Source organism: Schistocerca nitens, chromosome 6, assembly GCF_023898315.1.
Source record: "Schistocerca nitens isolate TAMUIC-IGC-003100 chromosome 6, iqSchNite1.1, whole genome shotgun sequence".
Classification (NCBI taxonomy): Eukaryota; Metazoa; Arthropoda; class Insecta; order Orthoptera; family Acrididae; genus Schistocerca; species Schistocerca nitens.
The window spans coordinates 170,754,638-170,777,707 of NC_064619.1; the positions used below are offsets into that span (position 1 = coordinate 170,754,638).

Genomic DNA, 23,070 nt, shown 5'->3' on the forward strand with positions numbered 1-23,070 from the left:
TCATACAAATGTGTTGTGGTACTGAATATCTCAGCCTCCCACAGGCAATCTTGGTCTGATTTCACCTGTTCTGGGAAGCTGAAATTTACTATTAAACTGAACTCAACAGCATGAACCACACTCTTTACTATCACATCTTCCAGTGTTAAGACTTCATATGGTGCACATGTTCATCACAGGCAGTGGCAATTATTGTGAGGGATAGGTAGCAAGCCAATGAGATTCACAAGCAGATGTGTGAAATTTTCATTGGTAAGGAAAAAGTTATCAAGCAGTGTTTGTACATAATGTGATACTTTGCACCTGTGGCAGTGGATGCATTCCTGGGTCCATGAGTTTCAGTGCTTCTGCACATTAGGCCATAAATAACATCACATCTGTATTATTCTGGCAGCAGGGATGCCTGGCAACTTAATAATGCAAATACTGAAATACGCTGTTGTGTAGAGATGTGAGTATGTAAGGCCACAGTTGACATGTGGCTTCATCACACTACACTGGTGCCCGACAGTGGCACATGATGTAAACAATGAGCCAACATTCCTTGCGGTAGATCCATCAGTTCTGTATTGTTGATCTGCGCCACTGTCAAGTGCACTGAAATCTAGAAGTTAAGAAATAGCTCCAACTCTAGACACAGCATCAGCAACAATATTTTCAGCACTAGTAATGTGTTGCATTTCAGTCAGAAAGTGGGTACTGAAACTACGGCGGTTCAGCTGTACTGACAGATAATTATTCTGGGACTTTAAAGTCAAACATTAGCAATCGGCAGTCAGTGTATATAATGAAGATGTGGTTTTTGCCCACAGAGATAATGTATCTTTTTCCCTCATAGACAGCCAAGGGCACTGTATAAAATGGCAGCAAAGAATATTGTTGTTCTGTTGGTTTTTTGGATGAAAAGCCTACGGGCTCCCAGGCTCCACTGACGCACTGCTGCAGAACCACAACCAGAGAGTGGGCTAAAACATTACCAAAAGCACTAGGGCTACATTCATGTAAGTGTCCACAAAACATCAACAAAGGTTATAGAGAAATTCAGGTCCTTAGCAATTCATTAATAATCTCTTGGAAGGTCTGTGCATTGCTGCACAGAGCACACAACAAGTAAGTCAGTGCTGTAATTCTGTATTTGGCTTTAACCATCAATGAGGTTCAGAATGAGAAAAAAATATATAACTGAAAAGGTAATGTGTTTAACCTCCAAGGTATCACACTAGGTAGTGTGTCTGGGATTGTCCAAGTATTTAGTACTCTACAGGGTGTTACAAAAAGGTACGGCCAAACTTTCAGGAAACATTCCTCACACACAAATAAAGAAAAGATGTTATGTGTACATGTGTCAGGAAACGCTTAATTTCCATATTAGAGCTCATTTTAGTTTCATTCTTCAACCTACACTCAATGGAGCACGTTATCATGATTTCACACGGGATACTCCACCTGTGCTGCTAGAACATGTACCTTTACAAGTACGACACAACATGTGGTTCATGCACGATGGAGCTCCTGCACATTTCAGTCAAAGTGTTTGTACACTTCTCAACAACAGATTCGGTGACCGATGGATTGGTAGAGGTGGACCAATTCCATGGCCTCCACGCTCTCCTGACTTCAACCCTCTTGACTTTCATTTATGGGGGCATTTAAAAGCTCTTGTCTACGCAACCCCGGTACCAAATGTAGAGACTCTTCGTGGTCGTATTGTGGACGGCTGTGATACAATACGGCATTCTCCAGGGCTGCATCAGTGCATCAGGGATTCCATGCGACGGAGGGTGGATGCATGTATCCTCGCTAACGGAGGACATTTTGAATATTTCCTGTAACAAAGTGTTTGAAGTCACGCTGGTACGTTCTGTTGCTGTGTGTTTCCATTCCATGATTAATGTGATTTGAAGAGAAGTAATAAAATGAGCTCTAACATGGAAAGTAAGTGTTTCCGGACACATGTCCACATAACATATTTTATTTCTTTGTGTGTGAGGAATGTTTCCTGAAAGTTTGGCCGTACCTTTTTGTAATACCCTGTATAATCATCACACACTCACCACAATCTGGCTTCTGTGCTACCAGATGCAACAATAATGCCCACGGGCTATCTGCGTGTTCTAAGTCTTCCTGACCCAGTATGTTAAATATCCAAAGTTTATCATGGGGCAAGACACAGTTATAGAGAGAAGATAGGATGGCCAGCTCTGTCTATTTTTGGTGCACTTTTGTTTGGCATAGGTGATGGAGGTGGGTGTCTGGCACACCCAATAATCAATGCACAGTCCATTAACAGATGCACAAGAATTGATTGAAATTTACATCAACGTCTACATGACTGTTTTGCAAGTCATACCTAAGTGCCTGGCAGAGGGTTCATTGGACCATTTTCATTCTATTTCTCGACCGTTCCACTCTCAAACAGCGCATGGGAAAAATGAACACTTTCCATGCAAGCTCTGATTTATCTTACTTTATTACAAAGAACATTTGTCACTATGTAGGTGGGTGCCAACAAAATATTTTCAAAGTTAGAGGAGAATGTTGGAGATTGAAATTTCATGAAAATATCTCGCCGCAACAAAAAATAACTTTGTTTTAATGACTGCCACCCCAACTCATGTATTATATCCATGAAATCCTCCCCTAACTTGCAATAATACAAAATGAGCTGTCCTCCTTTGAACTTTTTTGATGTCCTCTGTCAATCCTATCTGGCATGGACCCAACACTACACAGCAAAGAAAGCAGGTGTTGACAGATGTGAAAATTACCAGTTTAATAAGTCATGGCTGCAAAATACTAATATGAATTCTTTACAGACGAATGGAAAAAATGGTAGAAGCCTACATTGGGGAAGATCAGTTTGGATTCTGTAGAAATGTTGGAACACATCAGGCAATATGGACCCTAGAATTTGTCTTAGAAGATAGATTACGGAAAGGCAAACCTACATTTCTAGCATTTGTAGACTTAGAGAAAGCTTTTAACAGCGTTGGCTGGAATACTCTCTTTCGAATTCTGAAGGTGGCAGGGGTCCAATACAGGGAGCCACAGGCTATTTACAATTTGTATAGAAACCAGACGGCAGTAATAAGACTTGAGGGGCATGAAAGGGAAGCAGTGGTTGGGAAGGGAGTGAGACAGAGTTGTAGCCTATCCCCAATGTTAGCCAATCTGTATATTGAGCAAGCAGTAAAGGAAACAAAAGAAAAATTCGGAGTAGGTATTAAAATCCATGGAGAAGAAATAAAAACTTTGACATTCGCCGAAGCATTGTAATTCTGTCAGAGACAGCAAAGGACTTGGAAGAGCAGTTGAACGGAATAGACAGTGTCTTGAACGGAGGATATAAGAAGAACATCAACAACAGCAAAACTAGGATAATGGAATGTAGTCGAATTAAGTCGGGTGATGCTGTGGGAATTAGGTTAGGAAATGAGACACTTAAAGTAGTAAAGGAATTTTGCTATTTGGGGAGCAAAATAACTGATGATTGTCGAAGTAGAGAGGATATAAAATATAGACTGGCAATGGCAAGGAAAGTGTTTCTGAAGAAGAAAAATTTGTTAACATCGAGTATTGATTTAAGTGTCAGGAAGTCATTTCTGAAAGTATTTGTATGGAAGTGAAACATGGATGATAAATAGTTTAGACAAGAAGAGAATAGAAGCTTTCGAAATGTGGTGCTACAGAAGAATGTTGAAGAGTAGATGGGTAGATCACATGACTAATGAGGAGGTACTGAATAGAATTGGGGAGAAGAGAAATTTGTGGCACAACTTGACTAGAAGAAGGGATCGGTTGGTAGCACATGTTCTGAGGCATCAAGGGATCACCAATTTAGTATTGGTGGGCAGCATGGAGGGTAAAAATCGTAGAGAGAGACCAAGAGATGAATACACTAAGCAGATTCAGAAGGATGTAGGTTGCAGTAGGTACTGGGAGTTGATGAAGCTTGCACAGGATAGAGTAGCATGGAGAGCTGTATCAAACCAGTGTCTGGACTGAAGACGACATCGACGACGACGACAACAGCACTCAGTACTTGAGGAGAATAGAGAGCTAGTTGTTTCACAAGAACAACATTTCTGAATCCATGCTGACTATGCATCAACAGATTATTTTTCTCAAATTAATTCTTTATGTTCAAACACAGTATATGTTCCAAAATCCTACTGCAAATCAATGTAAGTGATATGGGTCTGTAATTCATCAGACTACTACTACTACTACTACTACTACTACTGCCTCTCTCAAGTATTGGTGTGGCCTGTGCACCTTTCCAGTCTTTAGATATGAACCTTTCATCGAGCAAGCGGTTGTATGACAAGTACAGAGCTATTTTATCAGCATACTCTGAAAGGAATCTGACTGGTATACAATCTGGACTGGAGGACTTGATTTTATTAAGTGATTTAAGATGTTTTGCTCCACGGAAAATATCTACCTCTAAGTAACTCATGTTGGTAGTAGATCTTGATTCAAGTTCTGGAAAACTGTGTTTTGTACCTCTGCTTTAGTGGCACTGTCATTGGTAACATTATCAACGCTGCTGCACAGGGAAGATATTGACTGTATCTTGCCAGTGGAGTACTTCACATATGACTAGAATCCCTTTGGATTTTCTGGCAGATTTCAAGAGATGGTGTCATTATGGGAACAATCAAGAACATTCCACATTGAAGTTTTTGCTGCATTTCGAGCTTATCTAACACTTTGCTAATCTTGGAGATATTGCATTCTTTTAAATTTGGCATGCTTTTTTCGTTGCTTCTGCAACAATATTCTAACCTGTTTTGCATACCACTGGAGGTCAGTCCTGTGTCTTATTAATCTATTTGGTATAAATCCCTCCATTGCTGTCGATACTATTTCTCTGAATTAAGGCGCAACTGTTCTACACTTACATATTTATGGAGGAATGGGGCTGTCTCTCACGAAGGCTTCAACCATATTTTTATCTGATTTTTTTTTTAAACAGACGTATTTTGCATTTACTTTTGATGGGTTTGGGTGATACAGTATTCAGTCTCATTAGAACGGTTTTGTCTCACTAATCCCTGTAATCTGTCATAATGCCCCGTTTGCTTGGGATTATTTGTTGTGATGAGATTCTGTATGTTTTCGCAATCACTCCCAATTTGAGTGGGCTCCTGAACTAATTGTTCAAAATACTTTTCAGAGAAGTCACTTAATATGGTTTCAGACAATGTTTTATGTCTACCTAATTCTTTGACATACTGAGGGTAAGTCCTGCACCCTGTGATATCCAGATAAAAATACTAAACACACAAGTGACAAGAGACCACCTTGTAATGGTCTCCACAAAAGTGGGGGCATTGAGAAGTTCCATTTTTTTTTTTTTTGGGGGGGGGGGGGGGGTTAATGCAGATGTGTGGCTTCTGCTGCCTTTAGAGACCCTGTGTGACCCATAAATTTTAGTATCAGTGTTTCTTAGTGTAACAGGACAGAAGTAAGACGCCCCACATTGGGTGCCAAAATGTAGCAGGTCAGAAGTAGCTGCACAAAAATAGGAGTAAAATTTAAACACTTCTTTCTTCTCATTATGTGCTCAAGTCTTCTTTCGGTGTTGTGAGTTTCAAGGTGGCTTGGGAGATAGGTGAGAAGTTGAGGAGAAGATGCATACAAACATTTGGTGAACAAACAGTTCTTTATAAATTTGTTCAGCTTGGACAGTCATTCAGAAGTGCCCGTCTGTAGTTTGGCACAGCATTCTATCATGCTGTTTCCTCTTGTAGCAGCGGGTGGGGCAGTGCAGTGTGTGGTCAACACATGCTGCCAAGGAAGGCAGTGGGTTGACCTGGCAGAGGCGGTATGCTGGGGCTGAGTGGACAAAGAAAACCGAGCACTGCTAGTGACACTCTGTGGTGCGAGGTGGCTGGTGAAGTGAACAGGTGTGGAGCTACCCAGAGTCTGGCTCTTAACCAACAGCTAGAGAGTGATAGCAGACTGCTCATTGAGACGATGCTCAAGCGTTGGCTGTTAGAGCATTGGCAGTCAGGCAGTGGACCCACACTCAGAGCCTTGTGATGGCTGTGGTGGTGGTAGCGGTAGCAGCAGTAGCAGCAGCAGTATAGTTACACCGAAGACTCCAAGGCTGCTGCTGACACACACTGGGTGCAGTTTCATTGCCCAGCTGATCAAACAATGATGAGCTGATTTGGGTGAGTTTAGATGCTGCTGGTCCCTGCTGAATTCGTGGTAGTGGCTGCATTTATGTGTCACACCAATTGACCTGGAACATGGGTAACACTCGGAATGGCTGTCATATGTAGCAGTATGTCTGGCTGTCATAGCTTCCTGAACACCAGCCTGAGTGCTGCCAAGTGGTGCTCTGTTGACATAGAGGTGGTTGCTTCCACTTATCACACAGCTGACTGTGACTGTGGCCTGATTATAGCTCTGGGTTCTATCTTCTGCTTCATGTTCTACTACAGTTTATTCCCTTACAACTCCTCCTTCCTAAGGAAAAAATCTTACTCCATTACAGGCAGTTATTAATTTACAAGTATTTACACTTTACATTTACAACTGCACTCACATTTAGTCCTTCACATTATTTACACTTCTTTTTTTGGCCACACTAGCACTTGGTTCACCATAGAGTCTCTATACTTTCATTTACACACTCTTCACTTCAACTCACTTTTGTCCTGCTAACAGTTACATGATTTCAAGTCATGGGAAAGGAATGTGCTTCAAGAAGGCACCCTATCAGCTAGTCTTCCCACTTAATATTTACATACGCATTTTCCCATTTCCTACGTTCTCTTATTACATACACTGATACGTCTAATAACTAACAAGAAAAACCCAGGAAAATTCTCTTATATCACATTCCACATTAGTCCCACATTTTCACAAACATTTTCTAACACTTTCCAATGTTGACATAAGAAGACCACGCATTCCTTGATCTGTATAACTCGTTTACATTGATCTTTAAGCATACTATCCTGTCACCTCATCATTATGACCTAACCAGTAATGAAAGCTATTTACAATAGAACGGAGTCACTGGCAGTGTTACTATCTACGTGTACTTAGTCACACTCACCAGGCAAAATGCTATAATGAACACAATTCTCAAACTTTGTTCTCACAATACACAATAATACTTCACCATCATATTCCTCATGATACTTCATAATGAACCTCAGTATCTAAACTCATAGATTCCCTTCATTCTGAGACCAGTGCATTACACTGCATGAGCTGCTCAATATTACTGTCTTACAACCTGGTTCACAGGCACTTTCCAGCTATGCACTGCTACCTCTCACCCCCCAGAGACTATTTCCTAGTTTACCCTTGTGCCCATAATATACCTTTGAAAAACTTCATAAAACTTTCCCATCACATTCTCCTGTTGTGTGAATTCCTACAAGCATCATTGGTGGATTTACTGCTGTTACGTGCACTGTCTACAGGCAGACCTATAGCAGTTTAATTGATGACGTGATGTCTAATGATAAAATCTGATACCTGTGTGGTACACCTAAGTGTATTGCTGCTTTGGGTCAGTGTCGCACAATGCACAGACGGAAAATTTGAACCAGCCGATTCAGTTGCGACTCTCAGACCTTGCTCTACTTAGTCAGTGCTGAACTACCACTTGCTACATCTAGCTTATATCTATCTATGTCTGCGAACTAAATCACATTCACTAACTTCATACTACACACTTTACTAATTATTCCAACTGCTAATGTTTCCTACAAAACTAAACCCACTAAGTACCAATGGATCACATATTCCAAGTAATCTAAATCTAACCTAAAAGCTCCTCTAACCTTTTACCTAAACTTTACTGCTTACAATATTAATTCTACTTTATGAAATTCCTATTTACAGGAAAAGCTTATTGCTATTTTGGCCTATTCCTTCATCCTCTTGGCACCCATGATTTACCACGTCTAAGCCATCACTGGTCTGCGGAATGAACTTTTTGAAGGCAAACCCAACAAAACACATAATTTAACTTGACGACAAAGCTGAATGGCCTAGTAAATAATGTAGCATACAGGTTACTGGCAATAGGGGTTCATTATCAGATCTTTCCCAAGCACTACAACTGAGCCTACTCCTGACATACTGAACAAGGAAACAAAGATACCAGAATACATGGATCCCATGAGTGAAAATTAAAATTCTGTGCTGCTACTCGCACATGTTACTGTCCCAGCTGAATCACTCTTGCAGTCTTCTGCCTCAGAATGCTGCAGATCTCCTTTGTTGCCATCAATCATCAGTGTCACTTCTGTCACCCAAAATGTAAAGGGACAGAAGAAAGCAGCTCCACGATGGGTGGCAAAATGTAGCAGATCAGAAGTAGTTGCAGAGATACAGGAGTGAAACAGACAGTTGTTTCTTGTCATGGTATGCCTGGGTCTTCCTTGGACCGATGTCCAACGGTTCATAGAAGGCTTGGGAGACAAGTGCTACACTGTGGGGAAGCTGCAGATGAACATAAACAGTTCTTTATCAATTTATTCAGCTTGGACAGTCATTCAGATGTGGTTAACACATGCTGCTGGGAAGGAAGCGCACTGACCTGGTGTAGTCAGTATACCAAAGTTGAGATGACAGAGGAGGTCAAACACTGCACTTGGCCCTCTGCAGCACATGGCGGCCGGCAGCAGTGACAGGTGTTGTGACAGGTCGTCGTACTGTCCAGAGTCTAACTCTGAACTGATGGCTAGAGAGCAGTGGTGGACTGCTTGTCGAGACAGTGGTGGAGTGTTAGCTGCCAGGGCCTGGGCAGCCAACAACTGGCCCCTCGTTCATGGCCCAGTGATGGCTTGGTGGCAACATAGTTATGGCAAAGATTCCAAGGTTGCAGCTGACATGGAATGAGCACAATTTTGTTGCCCAGCTGGTCAAATGATGACGAGCTGGTTTGTTGCTGTTGTTGTTGTGGTCTTCAGTCCTGAGACTGGTTTGATGCAGCTCTCCATGCTACTCTATCCTGTGCAAACTTCTTCATCTCCCAGTACCTACTGCAGCCTACATCCTTCTGAGTCTGCTTAGTGTATTCATCTCTTGGTCTCCCTCTACGATTTTTACCCTCCACGCTGCCCTCCAATACTACACTCCTGGAAATGGAAAAAAGAACACACTGACACCGGTGTGTCAGACCCACCATACTTGCTCCGGACACTGCGAGAGGGCTGTACAAGCAATGATCACACGCACGGCACAGCGGACACACCAGGAACCGCGGTGTTGGCCGTCGAATGGCGCTAGCTGTGCAGCATTTGTGCACCGCCGCCGTCAGTGTCAGCCAGTTTGCCGTGGCATACGGAGCTCCATCGCAGTCTTTAACACTGGTAGCACGCCGCGACAGCGTGGACGTGAACCGTATGTGCAGTTGACGGACTTTGAGCGAGGGCGTATAGTGGGCATGCGGGAGGCCGGGTGGACGTACCGCCGAATTGCTCAACACGTGGGGCGTGAGGTCTCCACAGTACATCGATGTTGTCGCCAGTGGTCGGCGGAAGGTGCATGTGCCCGTCGACCTGGGACCGGACCGCAGCGACGCACGGATGCACGCCAAGACCGTAGGATCCTACGCAGTGCCGTAGGGGACCGCACCGCCACTTCCCAGCAAATTAGGGACACTGTTGCTCCTGGGGTATCGGCGAGGACCATTCGCAACCGTCTCCATGAAGCTGGGCTACGGTCCCGCACACCGTTAGGCCGTCTTCCGCTCACGCCCCAACATCGTGCAGCCCGCCTCCAGTGGTGTCGCGACAGGCGTGAATGGAGGGACGAATGGAGACGTATCGTCTTCAGCGATGAGAGTCGCTTCTGCCTTGGTGCCAATGATGGTCGTATGCGTGTTTGGCGCCGTGCAGGTGAGCGCCACAATCAGGACTGCATACGACCGAGGCACACAGGGCCAACACCCGGCATCATGGTGTGGGGAGCGATCTCCTACACTGGCCGTACACCACTGGTGATCGTCGAGGGGACACTGAATAGTGCACGGTACATCCAAACCGTCATCGAACCCATCGTTCTACCATTCCTAGACCGGCAAGGGAACTTGCTGTTCCAACAGGACAATGCACGTCCGCATGTATCCCATGCCACCCAACGTGCTCTAGAAGGTGTAAGTCAACTACCCTGGCCAGCAAGATCTCCGGATCTGTCCCCCATTGAGCATGTTTGGGACTGGATGAAGCGTCGTCTCACGCGGTCTGCACGTCCAGCACGAACGCTGGTCCAACTGAGGCGCCAGGTGGAAATGGCATGGCAAGCCGTTCCACAGGACTACATCCAGCATCTCTACGATCGTCTCCATGGGAGAATAGCAGCCTGCATTGCTGCGAAAGGTGGATATACACTATGCTAGTGCCGACATTGTGCATGCTCTGTTGCCTGTGTCTATGTGCCTGTGGTTCTGTCAGTGTGATCATGTGATGTATCTGACCCCACGAATGTGTCAATAAAGTTTCCCCTTCCTGGGACAATGAATTCACGGTGTTCTTATTTCAATTTCCAGGAGTGTAAATTGGTGATCCCTCGATGTCTCAGAACATGTCCTACCAACCGATCCCTTCTTCTAGTCAAGTTGTGCCACAAGCTCCTCTTCTCCCCAATTCTATTCAGTACCTACTCATCAGTTATGTGATCTACCCATCTAATCTTCAGCATTCTTCTGTAGCACCACATTTCGAAAGCTTCTATTCTCTTCTAGTCTAAACTATTTATCGTCCACGTTTCACTTCCATACATGGCTACACTCCATACAAATACTTTCAGAAACGACTTCCTGACATTTAAATCTATACTCGATGTTAACAAATTTTTCTTCTTCAGAAACGCTTTCCTTGCCATTGCCATTCTACATTTTATATCCTCTCTACTTTGCCCATCATCAGTTATTTTGCTCCCCAAATAGCAAAACTCCTTTACTACTTTAGGTGTCTCATTTCCTAATCTAATCCCCGCAGCATCACCCGACTTAATTTGACTACATTCTATTATCCTCGTTTTGCTTTTGTTGATGTTCATCTTATACCCTCCTTTCAAGACACTGTTGATTCCGTTCAGCTGCTCTTCCAAGTCCTTTGCTGTCTCTGACAGAATTACTATGTCATCAGCGAACCTCAAAGTTTTTATTTCTTTTCCATGGATTTTAATACCTACTCCGAACTTTTCTTTTGTTTCCTTTATTGCTTGCTCAATATACAGATTGAATAACATCGGGCATAGGCTACAACCCTATCTCACTCCCTTCCTAACCACTGCTTCACTTTCATACCCCTCGACTCTTATAACGCCATCTGCTTTCTGTACAAATTGTAAATAGCCTTTTGCTCCCTGTATTTTACCCCTGCCACCTTCAGAATTTGAAAGAGAGCATTCCAGTTAACATTATCCAAAGCTTTCCCGAAGTCTACAAGTGCTAGAAACGTAGGTTTGCCTTTTCTTAATCTTTCTTCTAAGATAAGTCGTAGGGTCAGTATTGCCTCACGTGTTCCAACATTTCTATGAAATCCAAACTGATCTTCCCCGAGGTCGGCTTCTATCAGTTTTCCATTCGTCTCTAAAGAATTCGCGTTAGTATTTTGCAGGTGTGACTTATTCCACTGATAGATCGGTAATTTTTACATCTGTCAACACCTGCTCTCTTTGGGATTGGAATTATTATATTCTTCTTGAAGTCTGAGGGTATTTCGCCTGTCTCATACATCTTGCTCACCAAATGGTAGAGTTTTGTCAGGACTGGCTCTCCCACGGCTGTCAGTAGTTCTAACGGAATGTTGTCTACTCCCGGGGCCTTGTTTCAACTTAGGTCTTTCAGTGCTCTATCAAACTCTTCATGCAGTATCGTATCTCCCATTTCATCTTCATCTACATCCTCTTCCATTTCCATAATATTGTCCTCAAGTACATCGCCCTTGTATAAACCCTCTATATACTGCTTCCACCTTTATGCTTTCCCTTCTTTGCTTAGAACTGGGTTTCCATCAAAACTCTTGATATTCATGCAAGTGATTCTCCTTTCTCCAAAGGTCTCTTTAATTTTCCTGTAGGCAGTATCTATCTTACCCCTAGTGAGATAAGCCTCTACATCCTTACATTTGTCCTCTAGCCATCCCTGCTTAGCCATTTTGCACTTCCTGTCGATCTCACTTTTGAGACGTTCGTATTCCGTTTTTCCTGCTTCATTTACTGAATTTTTTCTCCTTTCATCAATTAAATTCAATATTTCTTCTGTTACCCAAGGGTTTCTACTAGCCCTCATCTTTTTACCTATTTGATCCTCTGCTGCCTTCATTATTTCATCTCTCAAAGCTACCCATTCTTCTTCTACTGTATTTCGTTCCCCCGTTCTTGTCAATCATTCCCTAATGCTCTCTCTGAAACTCTCTACAACTTCTGGTTCTTTCAGTTTATCCAGGTTCCATCTCCTTAAATTCTCACCTTTTTGTAGTTTCTTCAGTTTTAATCTACAGTTCATAACCAACAGATTGTGGTCAGAGCCCACATCTGCCCCTGGAAATGTCTTACAATTTAAAACCTGGTTCCTAAATCTCTGTCTTACCATTATATAATCTATCTGATACCTTTTAGTATCTCCAGGGTTCTTCCATGTATACAACCTTCTTTCATGATTCTTGAACCAAGTGTTAGCTATGATTAAGTTATGCTCTGCGCAAAATTCTACCAGGCGGCTTCCTCTTTCATTTCTTAGCCCCAATCCATATTCACCTACTACGTTTCCTTCTCTCCCTTTTCCTACTCTCGAATTCCAGTCACCCATGACGATTAAATTTTCGTCTCCCTTCACTACCTGAATAATTTCTTTTATCTCACACATTTCATCAATTTCTTCGCCATCTGCAGAGCTAGTTGGCATATAAACTTGTACTACTGTAGTAGGTGTGAACTTCGTGTCTATCTTGGCCACAATAATGCATTCACTATGCTGTTTGTAGTTGCTTACCCGCACTCCTATTTTTTTATTCATTATTAAACTTACTCCTGCATTACCCCTATTTGATTTTGTATTTATAACCCTGTATTCATCTGACCAAAAGTCTTGTTCCTCCTGCCACCGAACTTCACTAATTCCCACTATATCTCACTTTATCCTATCCATTTCCCTTTTTAAATTTTCTAATCTAACTGCCCGATTAAGGGATCTGACATTCCACACTCTGATCCGTTGTAGACGCCAGTTTTCTTTCTCCTGATAACGACGTCCTCTTGAGTAGTCCCCACCCGGAGATCCGAATGGGGGACTATTTTACCTCCGGAATATTTTACCCACAAGGACGCCATCATCATTTAATCATACAGTAAAGCTGCATGCCCTCGGGAAAAATTACGGCTGTAGTTTCCCTTTGCTTTCAGCCGTTCGCAGTACCAGCACAGCAAGGCCATTTTGGTTAGTGTTACAAGGCCAGATCAGTCAATCATTCAGACTGTTGCCCCTGCAATTACTGAAAAGGCTGCTGCTCCTCTTCAGGAACCACACGTTTCTCTGGCCTCTCAACGGATACCCCTCCGTGGTGGTTGCACCTACGCTATGGCTATATGTATTGTTGAGGCACGCAAGCCTCCCCACCAACGGCAAGGTCCATGGTTCATGGGGGGTTTTGGCCAGTTTAAAAGCTGCTGCTCCGTGCTGACTTTGATGTAGTGGCTGTATTTGTATGTCACACCAAACAATCTGGAACAAGTGTGACTATTGGAATGGGTGTCATAACCGGCAGTAGGTCTGGCTGTAGTAACTTCCTGAAAGTTGGGCTACACATTGGCAAGTGGACGTCCAATGACACAGAAGCAGTTGCATCTGCTGATCATGCAGTTCAATGACCAGTGCTGGCTGGCTAGGGCCAGATTACAACTATGGAATCCATCTTCCATTCCCAGTTCTGCTATGGTTTATCCCCTTACACCAGGAACTGCAGCTCAGTGGCTTCACTGCTACACTATGTGCAGCAGTCATTGGCAAAACTGCAGCTGTTAGCAAACTTGGCACTAACCACATGGGGTTTCCCTCGGGTTTTTTAACAAGCATCATAATAATCTACATTGACATGTCTTGCTCCAAATTGTCTATGACAAGGACATTCCTAACAGTCTACCATCAGCAAGATTCGTACAATGCCAAATCCACAAAGCAGTGCATTCCTTTTTTTTTCTGTGGGCTGTAGACCATTTACACACTCTGGAGAGCAACCTGGTGCACGATACCAATATGTCTTGATGCCAAGTCATACGTAGTAACCTAATGAGGTGCAATGCTCATGGTATATATTTGTAGAGCTGCAATCTATGGCAAACTGTCCGTACTTTCTGATAACTTGTTCAAATCTAGTTTGTATTACATTCACAAACAGGTGTGTTGAGTTTCTGACAAGTGTGACATCCATTTTCAGTGCAGGAATCACCATGCTCTTCTGCACCCTCGGACAGGTGGAGATGAGGAGTGGTAATGATTTCGTGTCTTCCAGATTTTCCCTGCACATAAGTTGGTGTAACTATTATGTATATGAGGATGATAAGCAGCAAATGGTCTGTTCTTTCAGATATTCATATTGGTTTGTTCTATGGAAGGGGAGAGGGGGATTTCATGGTCACACTGCTTACACTGAGGATGGTATGGGTGTCATGATGTGACATTACTTTGTTGCATCCTGTGTTATGTCAGTGGTGGCAGAATGGCTCTCAGCAAGACTGAACCACAGTGCTAGCACTCAGCACAGAAGGTCACACAGTGCATTTCCACACTTAGGAAGCATGAGCAATCTGGCTTATCGGACTTACCACTGCAGGTAGATAGTGGCTGATTCACTTTGTCTGCTGTTGTTGTTGTTGTTGTTGTTGTTGTTGTTAGTCTTGCATCTAGTGCATCAAACTGTTGCTGGCTTGGACAGAAGTGAGTTTGCTGCCATGAAGAAATTTCACACATGGTATTCATTTTATGATTTCTGCTGACAACCTTGAGATTCCCTGTGTAAGGCAGCAACTTCCTCCTGATGCAAAATACAGTATTGTTTGTTGCTGGATTAAAAGAAGAGCTAAAGGAGATTAGAAAAAAGGATGCTTCATCATAGGCTCGTTAACACAAGAACATCACAGAAACGTTCAATGAACTCCAGTGGGAAACATTTTACAAAGGGGGTTGTGTACTGTGGAGAGACTCACTCTCAAACTCCAGATAGCCTGCATTCGAAGACATATCAATAAACACATTTTCTATACACACTTCGTTTAAGGTGTGTGAGCAAAATAGTGGAATATACAGAGCAGCAGCAACAATCTTTTTTCCTGTGCACTGACTGCAAATGGAATGGAAAAAGGGAAAATGACTCTGGTACATCATGTATCTTCTACTACCCAGTAGTTTGCAATGTGTAGATATAGAGGGAAATGTAAAAGTGATTCACTGTAATCTTCTATAGGGGTTACAAACCCTGCTGCAGAAAACACATTTTCTACATTTCTATTGACTGCCCAAACAACTGTTATATTTGCACTATCAGTACAGTATGAGAGGGATTAATGTCATCCACTAGTTAAGAGAAAAGTGGTTCACTTCATGAACTGTCATCTGTTATTCTATGAGTTTGTCCTCACAACTTCTTGCATTTAATATCACTTCCCAAGTGTGAAAATCAGGTAACACAAGTATCAATGCCACATCATTTTGGTTTGTGAAGCCATTTTTAATTTCTTAAATGTTGGAGATGTAGTGTTTTGCTATACCACTGAGGATTGCTGCATCTTTGTTGTCACATGATGAATCCAAATTTTGTCGATTATAACAATATTTTGTAAAAAGGGCATTGCTTTCATATAAAGTACATCTAGTACAGAAGGCACACTCCCATCCAAGCAGCTTCTAAGGATCTAAAATTTGCCTTGACATCCAGCATGAGTGTGTCATATGGGAGCATAGGTACTAATGAAGGGGTGTGTACACACTGTAACAGACTAAGCCTGCTAGCAATATTGTTAAGAGAAAAGCTGCAGATATTCTACATAATGCCTTTAACAGGAGGTTTTAAGGATGAAAAAATATGATTACACTACATGCACCTCTACAAGGGCATACAACAGTGAGCGATCAACAAATAATGTGAGGTTATGACTCACTATGTGTATCATACATAACATGGTTACTCTGCTGTATTCCTCACAGGTATTTTAAGGATCCAAATAGAACATGGAAACTATAAAAGTTAATATTACCTTAATTTATGAACTGTCATCATATCACACTTTTAATTAGTCAACCATATCTCTCAAATAACAACAAAGATGTCTTTTTATTAAAGTACCTGTCTAGAAAAAGAAACACCTACAATATACTAACATTGTAAATGAATGAAAATACGTAAACAGGCAGTGAACTTACAAGTGCAGAGTGGAAAGATGTGTAGTTAGTAATTTTGCAAACCACTTTCAGTCTGTTTAATAGCTCCTCAAAATATTCAAAGGCTTCAATCCGAGATTTTATTTTTGTATAGCGTGGAAAAGTTGGTGGCAGCAGACGTTGATTAACAAGGGGATCAAATCCCATTATTGTTGGATGATCGGCTGAAATGTAATTAAAATTAAAATCAGTGAACTATTTCAAGAGCTTGTGGTGAAAAATGACAGCTTGCATCACTTTTGTATATAAGGAGAAAATTAAATAATACAGTAACTCTATTTATTTCCATCTATCTAATGCCAGAAGATTATTTTTCATGCAAATAGGCCAACAGATACCAGAAGACCAACAGTGATCCCTCTAAAAGTAATAGTTATAAACTTAACTCATAGGTGGAGTGACACTGAATTTTCGAAATTAGAATAATGAGGTTGTAATTTTTTGTTTCCAGATAAAGATCCGTCAAAAGTAATATCACAATGTCTGTAGGTGAACAGAAGGATTGCACTTGAGAAAACACACACACACACACACACACACACACACACACACACACAAAACTGTATTACTATGCAGATACACACAAAAATTTCAAGGTGCTTTGAGTTAAAAGACAAATCATCATTTCAAATATGTATTTACATTCAACTTCAGGTTGCACTCCACGGCCAACAGTGCGATGAACAGTAGACAACAATTCCAGGCAGCTGGAAAGAAGTCGGGGGCAATCAGCAAGAGTTGCTGAAGTTAGTTGTTGATCTCGGCGCCCGAGTGTGCATAAGGCCTGATATAAAAGTCTTGTTAGTTTGATACGTGACATCAATGCCACAAGATCATCATGCTGAAAGAAGAAGAAGAAGAAAATGTATATTATCACCATAATTAAACTCATCTGTTAGAACTTTGCTTATTCTTAAGCATTCTAACAATATTATTAAGTAAAACACAACATTAAAAGAGTGACATTAATTACAAATATACTTACAATTGGTAATGCAAATACTTTGAAATGTGAGGAAATAGCACAGTCAGCAGACACCAAAAATGGTCAATTATAGTAAAAAATTGTGTAGTTGCAAATTTTTGCACAATGCTAAGGGAGAGTGTCATGAATGACATACTAAAAATCCTGACCAGTGGCATGTGAGTGTTGGGAGGAGGGTGGGTTTAAAGGTCACTTTGTTAGGTTATTCTCAAATAACTCTAAAGCCACAGCTTCTAGTGAAAATATTGTCTAGTACAAAATTATAGTACAGTGTAACCTGAATGAGATTTTCACTCTGCAGCGGAGTGTGCGCTGATATGAAACTTCCTGGCAGATTAAAACTGTGTGCCCGACCGAGACTCGAACTCGGGACCTTTGCCTTTCAGGCGAAAGGCAAAGGTCCCGAGTTCGAGTCTCGGTCGGGCACACAGTTTTAATCTGCCAGGAAGTTTCACAGTGTAACCTCTCAAGAAGACCACCCCAACAAGCCACCCCTGTCTCTAAATGACTGTTTTTTAAGGAACAGAAATAAACTTCCATAAGAGCAACGTATCTTTATCCCCTTTAAGATGACCACCCCTTTACCCGACCAACAACCAGTCTTTAACTAACAATGTCCTCTCGTTATGATGACCACCAATAATCAATGAAGAGGGAATTAGAATAATGTATTACTATAACGTTCCTTGTCAACAATCTCAAAAATTTCATTGCCATTTTTACTTCTAATGATGAAAGGAGAAAATATAAAAATGCAGTAAATGAAGCAGGCAAAAAGGAATACAAACGTCTCAAAAATGAGATCGACAGGAAGTGCAAAATGGCTAAGCAGGGATGGCTAGAGGACAAATGTAAGGATGTAGAGGCTTGTCTCACTAGGGGTAAGATAGATACTGCCTACAGGAAAATTAAAGAGACCTTTGGAGAGAAGAGAACCACTTGTATGAATATCAAGAGCTCAGATGGCAACCCAGTTCTAAGCAAAGAAGGGAAGGCAGAAAGGTGGAAGGAGTATATAGAGGGTTTATACAAGGGCGATGTACTTGAGGACAATATTATGGAATGGAAGAGGATGTAGATGAAGACGACATGGGAGATAAGATACTGCGTGAAGAGTTTGACAGAGCACTGAAAGACCTGAGTCGAAACAAGGCCCCGGGAGTAGACAACATTCCATTAGAACTACTGATGGCCTTGGGAGAGCCAGTCATGACAAAACTCTACCATCTGGTGAGCAAGACGTATGAGACAGGTGAAATACCCTCAGACTTCAAAAAGAATATAATAATTCCAATCCCAAAGAAAGCAGGTGTTGACAGATGTGAAAATTACCGAACTATCACTTTAATAAGTCACAGCTGCAAAATACTAACGCGAATTCTTTACAGACGAATGGAAAAACTGGTCGAAGCGGACCTCGGGGAAGATCAGTTTGGATTCCGTAGAAATGTTGGAACACGTGAGGCAATACTAACCTTACGACTTATCTTAGAAGAAAGATTAAAGAAAGGCAAACCTACGTTTCTAGCATTTGTAGACTTAGAGAAAGCTTTTGACAATGTTAACTGGAATACTCTCTTTCAAAATCTGAAGGTGGCAGGGGTAAAATACAGGGAGCGAAAGGCTATTTACAATTTGTACAGAAACCAGATGGCACTTATAAGAGTCGACGGGCGTGAAAGGGAAGCAGTGGTTGGGAAAGGAGTGAGACAGGGTTGTAGCCTCTCCCCGATGTTATTCAATCTGTATATTGAGCAAGCAGTAAAGGAAACAAAAGAAAAATTCGGAGTAGGTATTAAAATTCATGAAGAAGAAATAAAAACTTTGAGGTTCGCCGATGACATTGTAATTCTGTCAGAGACAGCAAAGGACTTGGAAGAGCAGTTGAACGGAATGGACAGTGTCTTGAAAGGAGGATATAAGATGAACATCAAAAAAAGCAAAATGAGGATAATGGAATGTAGTCAAATTAAATCGGGTGATGCTGAGGGAATTAGATTAGGAAATGAGACACTTAAAGTAGTAAAGGAGTTTTGCTATTTAGGGAGTAAAATAACTGATGATGGTCGAAGTAGAGAGGATATAAAATGTAGACTGGCAATGGCAAGGAAATCGTTTCTGAAGAAGAGAAATTTGTTAACATCGAGTATAGATTTAAGTGTCAGGAAGTCATTTCTGAAAGTATTTGTATGGAGTGTAGCCAGGTATGGAAGTGAAACATGGACGATAACTAGTTTGGACAAGAAGAGAATAGAAGCTTTCGAAACGTGGTGCTACAGAAGAATGCTGAAGATAAGGTGGGTAGATCACGTAACTAATGAGGAGGTATTGAAAAGGATTGGGGAGAAGAGAAGTTTGTGGCACAACTTGACTAGAAGAAGGGATCAGTTGGTAGGACATGTTTTGAGGCATAAAGGGATCACAAATTTAGCATTGGAGGGCAGTGTGGAAGGTAAAAATCGTAGAGGGAGACCAAGAGATGAATACACTAAGCAGATTCAGAAGGATGTAGGTTGCAGTAGGTACTGGGAGATGAAGAAGCTTGCACAGGATAGAGTAGCATGGAGAGCTGCATTAAACCAGTCTCAGGACTGAAGACCACAACAACAGCAAACAGTTCTGATTTTTCCTCTGCAGTGAACGGTCATGGCTACTTCAAATAAAATAAAAGTAGTTGTTCTTTCACTACAACAGCGAATATCTGTTATTACAGACAGAGTGAAAAAGGGGAATCTCAGCATCAATTTGCAAGGGAGTTTAACCGTGGAAAAAGCCAAATATAGAATACAATTGCAAACTCCAGCAAGTGTGTTAAGGAATGGGAAGAAACTTCCAACAAAAATTCAAAGAAAAGATGGTGGCAACCATTTGAAGACATTAATAATGCTGTTTCAGAGTGGTTTAATAAAGCACATCATAAAGGATTGCCTATTAGTGGACCGATGCTACAAGAAAAAGCTCTTAAATTTGCTTCTTATCTCAGAATTCCTAATTTCAACACAAGCAACGGCTGGTTGGACTAATTTCATGTTCGACACAGTATCGTTTTCCGAGCAGTCTGTGGAGAAAGTGCAGAAGTCAATTAATATGCTTTATCTGACTGTAATTCAGGGCTTAGTGCAGTTACAAGTGGCTGTTATGATAGTGCCATTAACAATACGGGTGAAACTGGCGTATTTTTTAAAGCTATTTCAGACAAAACACCAACTGTGAAGGATGATCAATGTAAAGACACAAAATGGTGAAACAAATATTAACAATCAGTCTTTGAGCTAACCGCTGTTGTGGAAAAGAAGAACCACTACTGATATATATAGCAAATTGTCCACTGTGCTTCCAAAACAATGACATTTCTTTGCTTGTTGTCTCTTGGCATGCTAATACTTGGTGTCTCTTGGCATGCAAATAAAAATGCATGGATGATGTGTGACACTTTTTGTTCTTGGCTGAATAACTTAAATTCTAAATTGAATATTCAGAAATTCAAAATCATATTTTTGTACATAATGCATGTCACTGCAGCGAAAAGTTATCAAATGTTTCCTGCCAACACTATGTCATGTGTTCAGCCTCTTGACCAGGGAATGACCTGGTCTTTTAAGTTAAATTACCAAAAGAAGCTTCTGCATTTCCTAATTGTAAAAATGGACAACGCCATATCCGTTTATGATCTAGCTAAGTCTGTGACCGCTAGGTGATGGCACCAGCTGGATTAAAGTGCGTGAAACGAAATGAAAAACAAAATAATTAGAAAATGCTTCATTAATTCTGATTTTCAGTCTTTACAAAATGTGGACACTGGACGAGGAGGAGGAGGAAGAGGTGGCAAGGAATCAATAAACATCCACAGCCACCTGTGTGATGATGCCAATACTGAACTGGATATTTCTATAGTGAACAAAGAAATTGAATGCTTCAGTATCACTTTAGCAGTTGTTGTCATTCATTGTGTTTAAATGATTATGTTCAATATCACATTTTAACTTGATCACCTTTTAACAAGACCACCACTCCAGAAGACCACTTTCTCAAAAAAATTCAAGGGGTCACCTTAAAGCAGTTTCTCTGTATAGTAAGTTTCTCATAAAAAATGTCCTATTCATTTTTTTTCTTTACAAGCAGATGACATAAGAAGAATGTCGGTGGCGGTGGATGTAAAGAACAGCCTGATAGAGGGCAAATAGCTCAGCTGTGAAGACCGAACAATGGCCATGGAGCCTGTATTTGAAACTGTGTGCCCCAACAATAAAAGAACACCCAACACCGTCATTAGTCTTAGAGCAATCTGTATAAATGAAGATCGTATTAATGAACTTCAAACGAAGTTCGACAAACCGCAAGCGGTATACCGAAGCTGGGATAACCTCCTTTGGGAGCGAGCTGAGGTCAAGGTGAACGCGAACCTGACCCTGGAGCCAAGGTGGCGTTTGGCTCTCGCCCACTCTAAAGGTTGCAGGGAGTTGAAAATCAAGTAGCTGAAGGAGGCGACGAAAGCAAACTCCAGGGGGTAGCAGGGCAGATACATACAACCCGTATTGACGGTCGAGAGAGTCATCAAAAAAGGAACGATAAGACGGGTGGTCAGGCATTGATAATAGCCAACAGGCATACCGACAGAGCAGTATATCGAGCTGGTAGGTTAGTGGCAATTCACCAGTTTCAGTATGACGACTCTCGACGGGACTAGTATAGAACGCTCCGATCGCAAGACATAACCCCCGATGTTGTATAGAGTTGAGGCGGCGTAAGATGGACGGCCGTGCAGAGGAGTATACAAAGCTCCCATAATCCAGCTTTGAGCGGACGATCGACCGATATGGGCAAAGTAGGACGGTTCGATCCGCTCCCCACGACGTACTGCTGAGAACACAGAGGACATTTAGGGAATGGGTACAACAGGCAGCCAAATATGACACATGTGGAGACCAGCTAAGTTTCCTGTCAAATGTAAGACCTAAAAATTTTATTGTCTCCACGAATGGGAGAGCAACGGGACCGAGATGAAAGGACGGTGGGAGAAACTCTTTGTAGCGCCAGAAGTTAATATATACCGTCTTCTCGGCAGAAAAACAGAAGCCATTGGCGACACTCCAGGACTAAAGACGGTCAAGACAACGCTAAAGATAGCCCTCCAGGAAACATGTATGCTGCACACTGCAGTAGATGGTAAAATCGTCCACGAAAAGGGAGCCTGATACATCAGCTGGGAGGCAATCCATTATTGGATTGATCGCTATGGCGAAGAGAGCGACGCTCAAAACTGAGCCCTGTGGAACCCCATTCTCCTGGCGAAAGGCGTCGGACAGGACAGAACCCACATGTACCCTGAACTGTTGATCCATTAAAAAAGGCACGAATAAAAAGAGGGAGGCGACCACGAAGGTTCTATGTATGCATGGTGCAGAGAATGCCCGCCCTCCAACAGGTGTGGTAAGCCTTCTCCAAATCAAAGAACACAGCCACTGTCTGGCACTTCCGCAAGAAGTTATTCATAATGAAGATCGGCAAGGTAACCAGATGGTCAACAGCAGAGTGGCACCTACGAAATCCACATTGTACACTGGTAAGTAGGCCTCGAGATTCGAGCAGCCAAACCAAACGAGAGTTCCATCACCTTACAGATACAGCTGGTAAGGGAAATGGGTCAATAACTGGTAGGCAAGTGCTT

The 23,070-nt window shown here is 42.0% G+C and overlaps 1 protein-coding gene across 2 annotated transcripts in view; it reads right to left on the reverse strand.

Annotated features, from left to right (window-relative positions):
• The window catches only part of LOC126262436 (N-alpha-acetyltransferase 35, NatC auxiliary subunit), a 135,169-nt gene that overhangs the window by 38,435 nt on the left and 73,664 nt on the right, over positions 1-23,070 (reverse strand). For both annotated transcript variants that reach the window (XM_049959082.1, XM_049959083.1), the window contains 2 exons: positions 17,060-17,258; positions 16,400-16,581 (listed from right to left, as the gene is read on the reverse strand). In XM_049959082.1, coding sequence (XP_049815039.1) covers positions 16,400-16,581; positions 17,060-17,258 — 381 coding nt within the window. The remainder of the gene's footprint in view (positions 1-16,399; positions 16,582-17,059; positions 17,259-23,070) is intronic.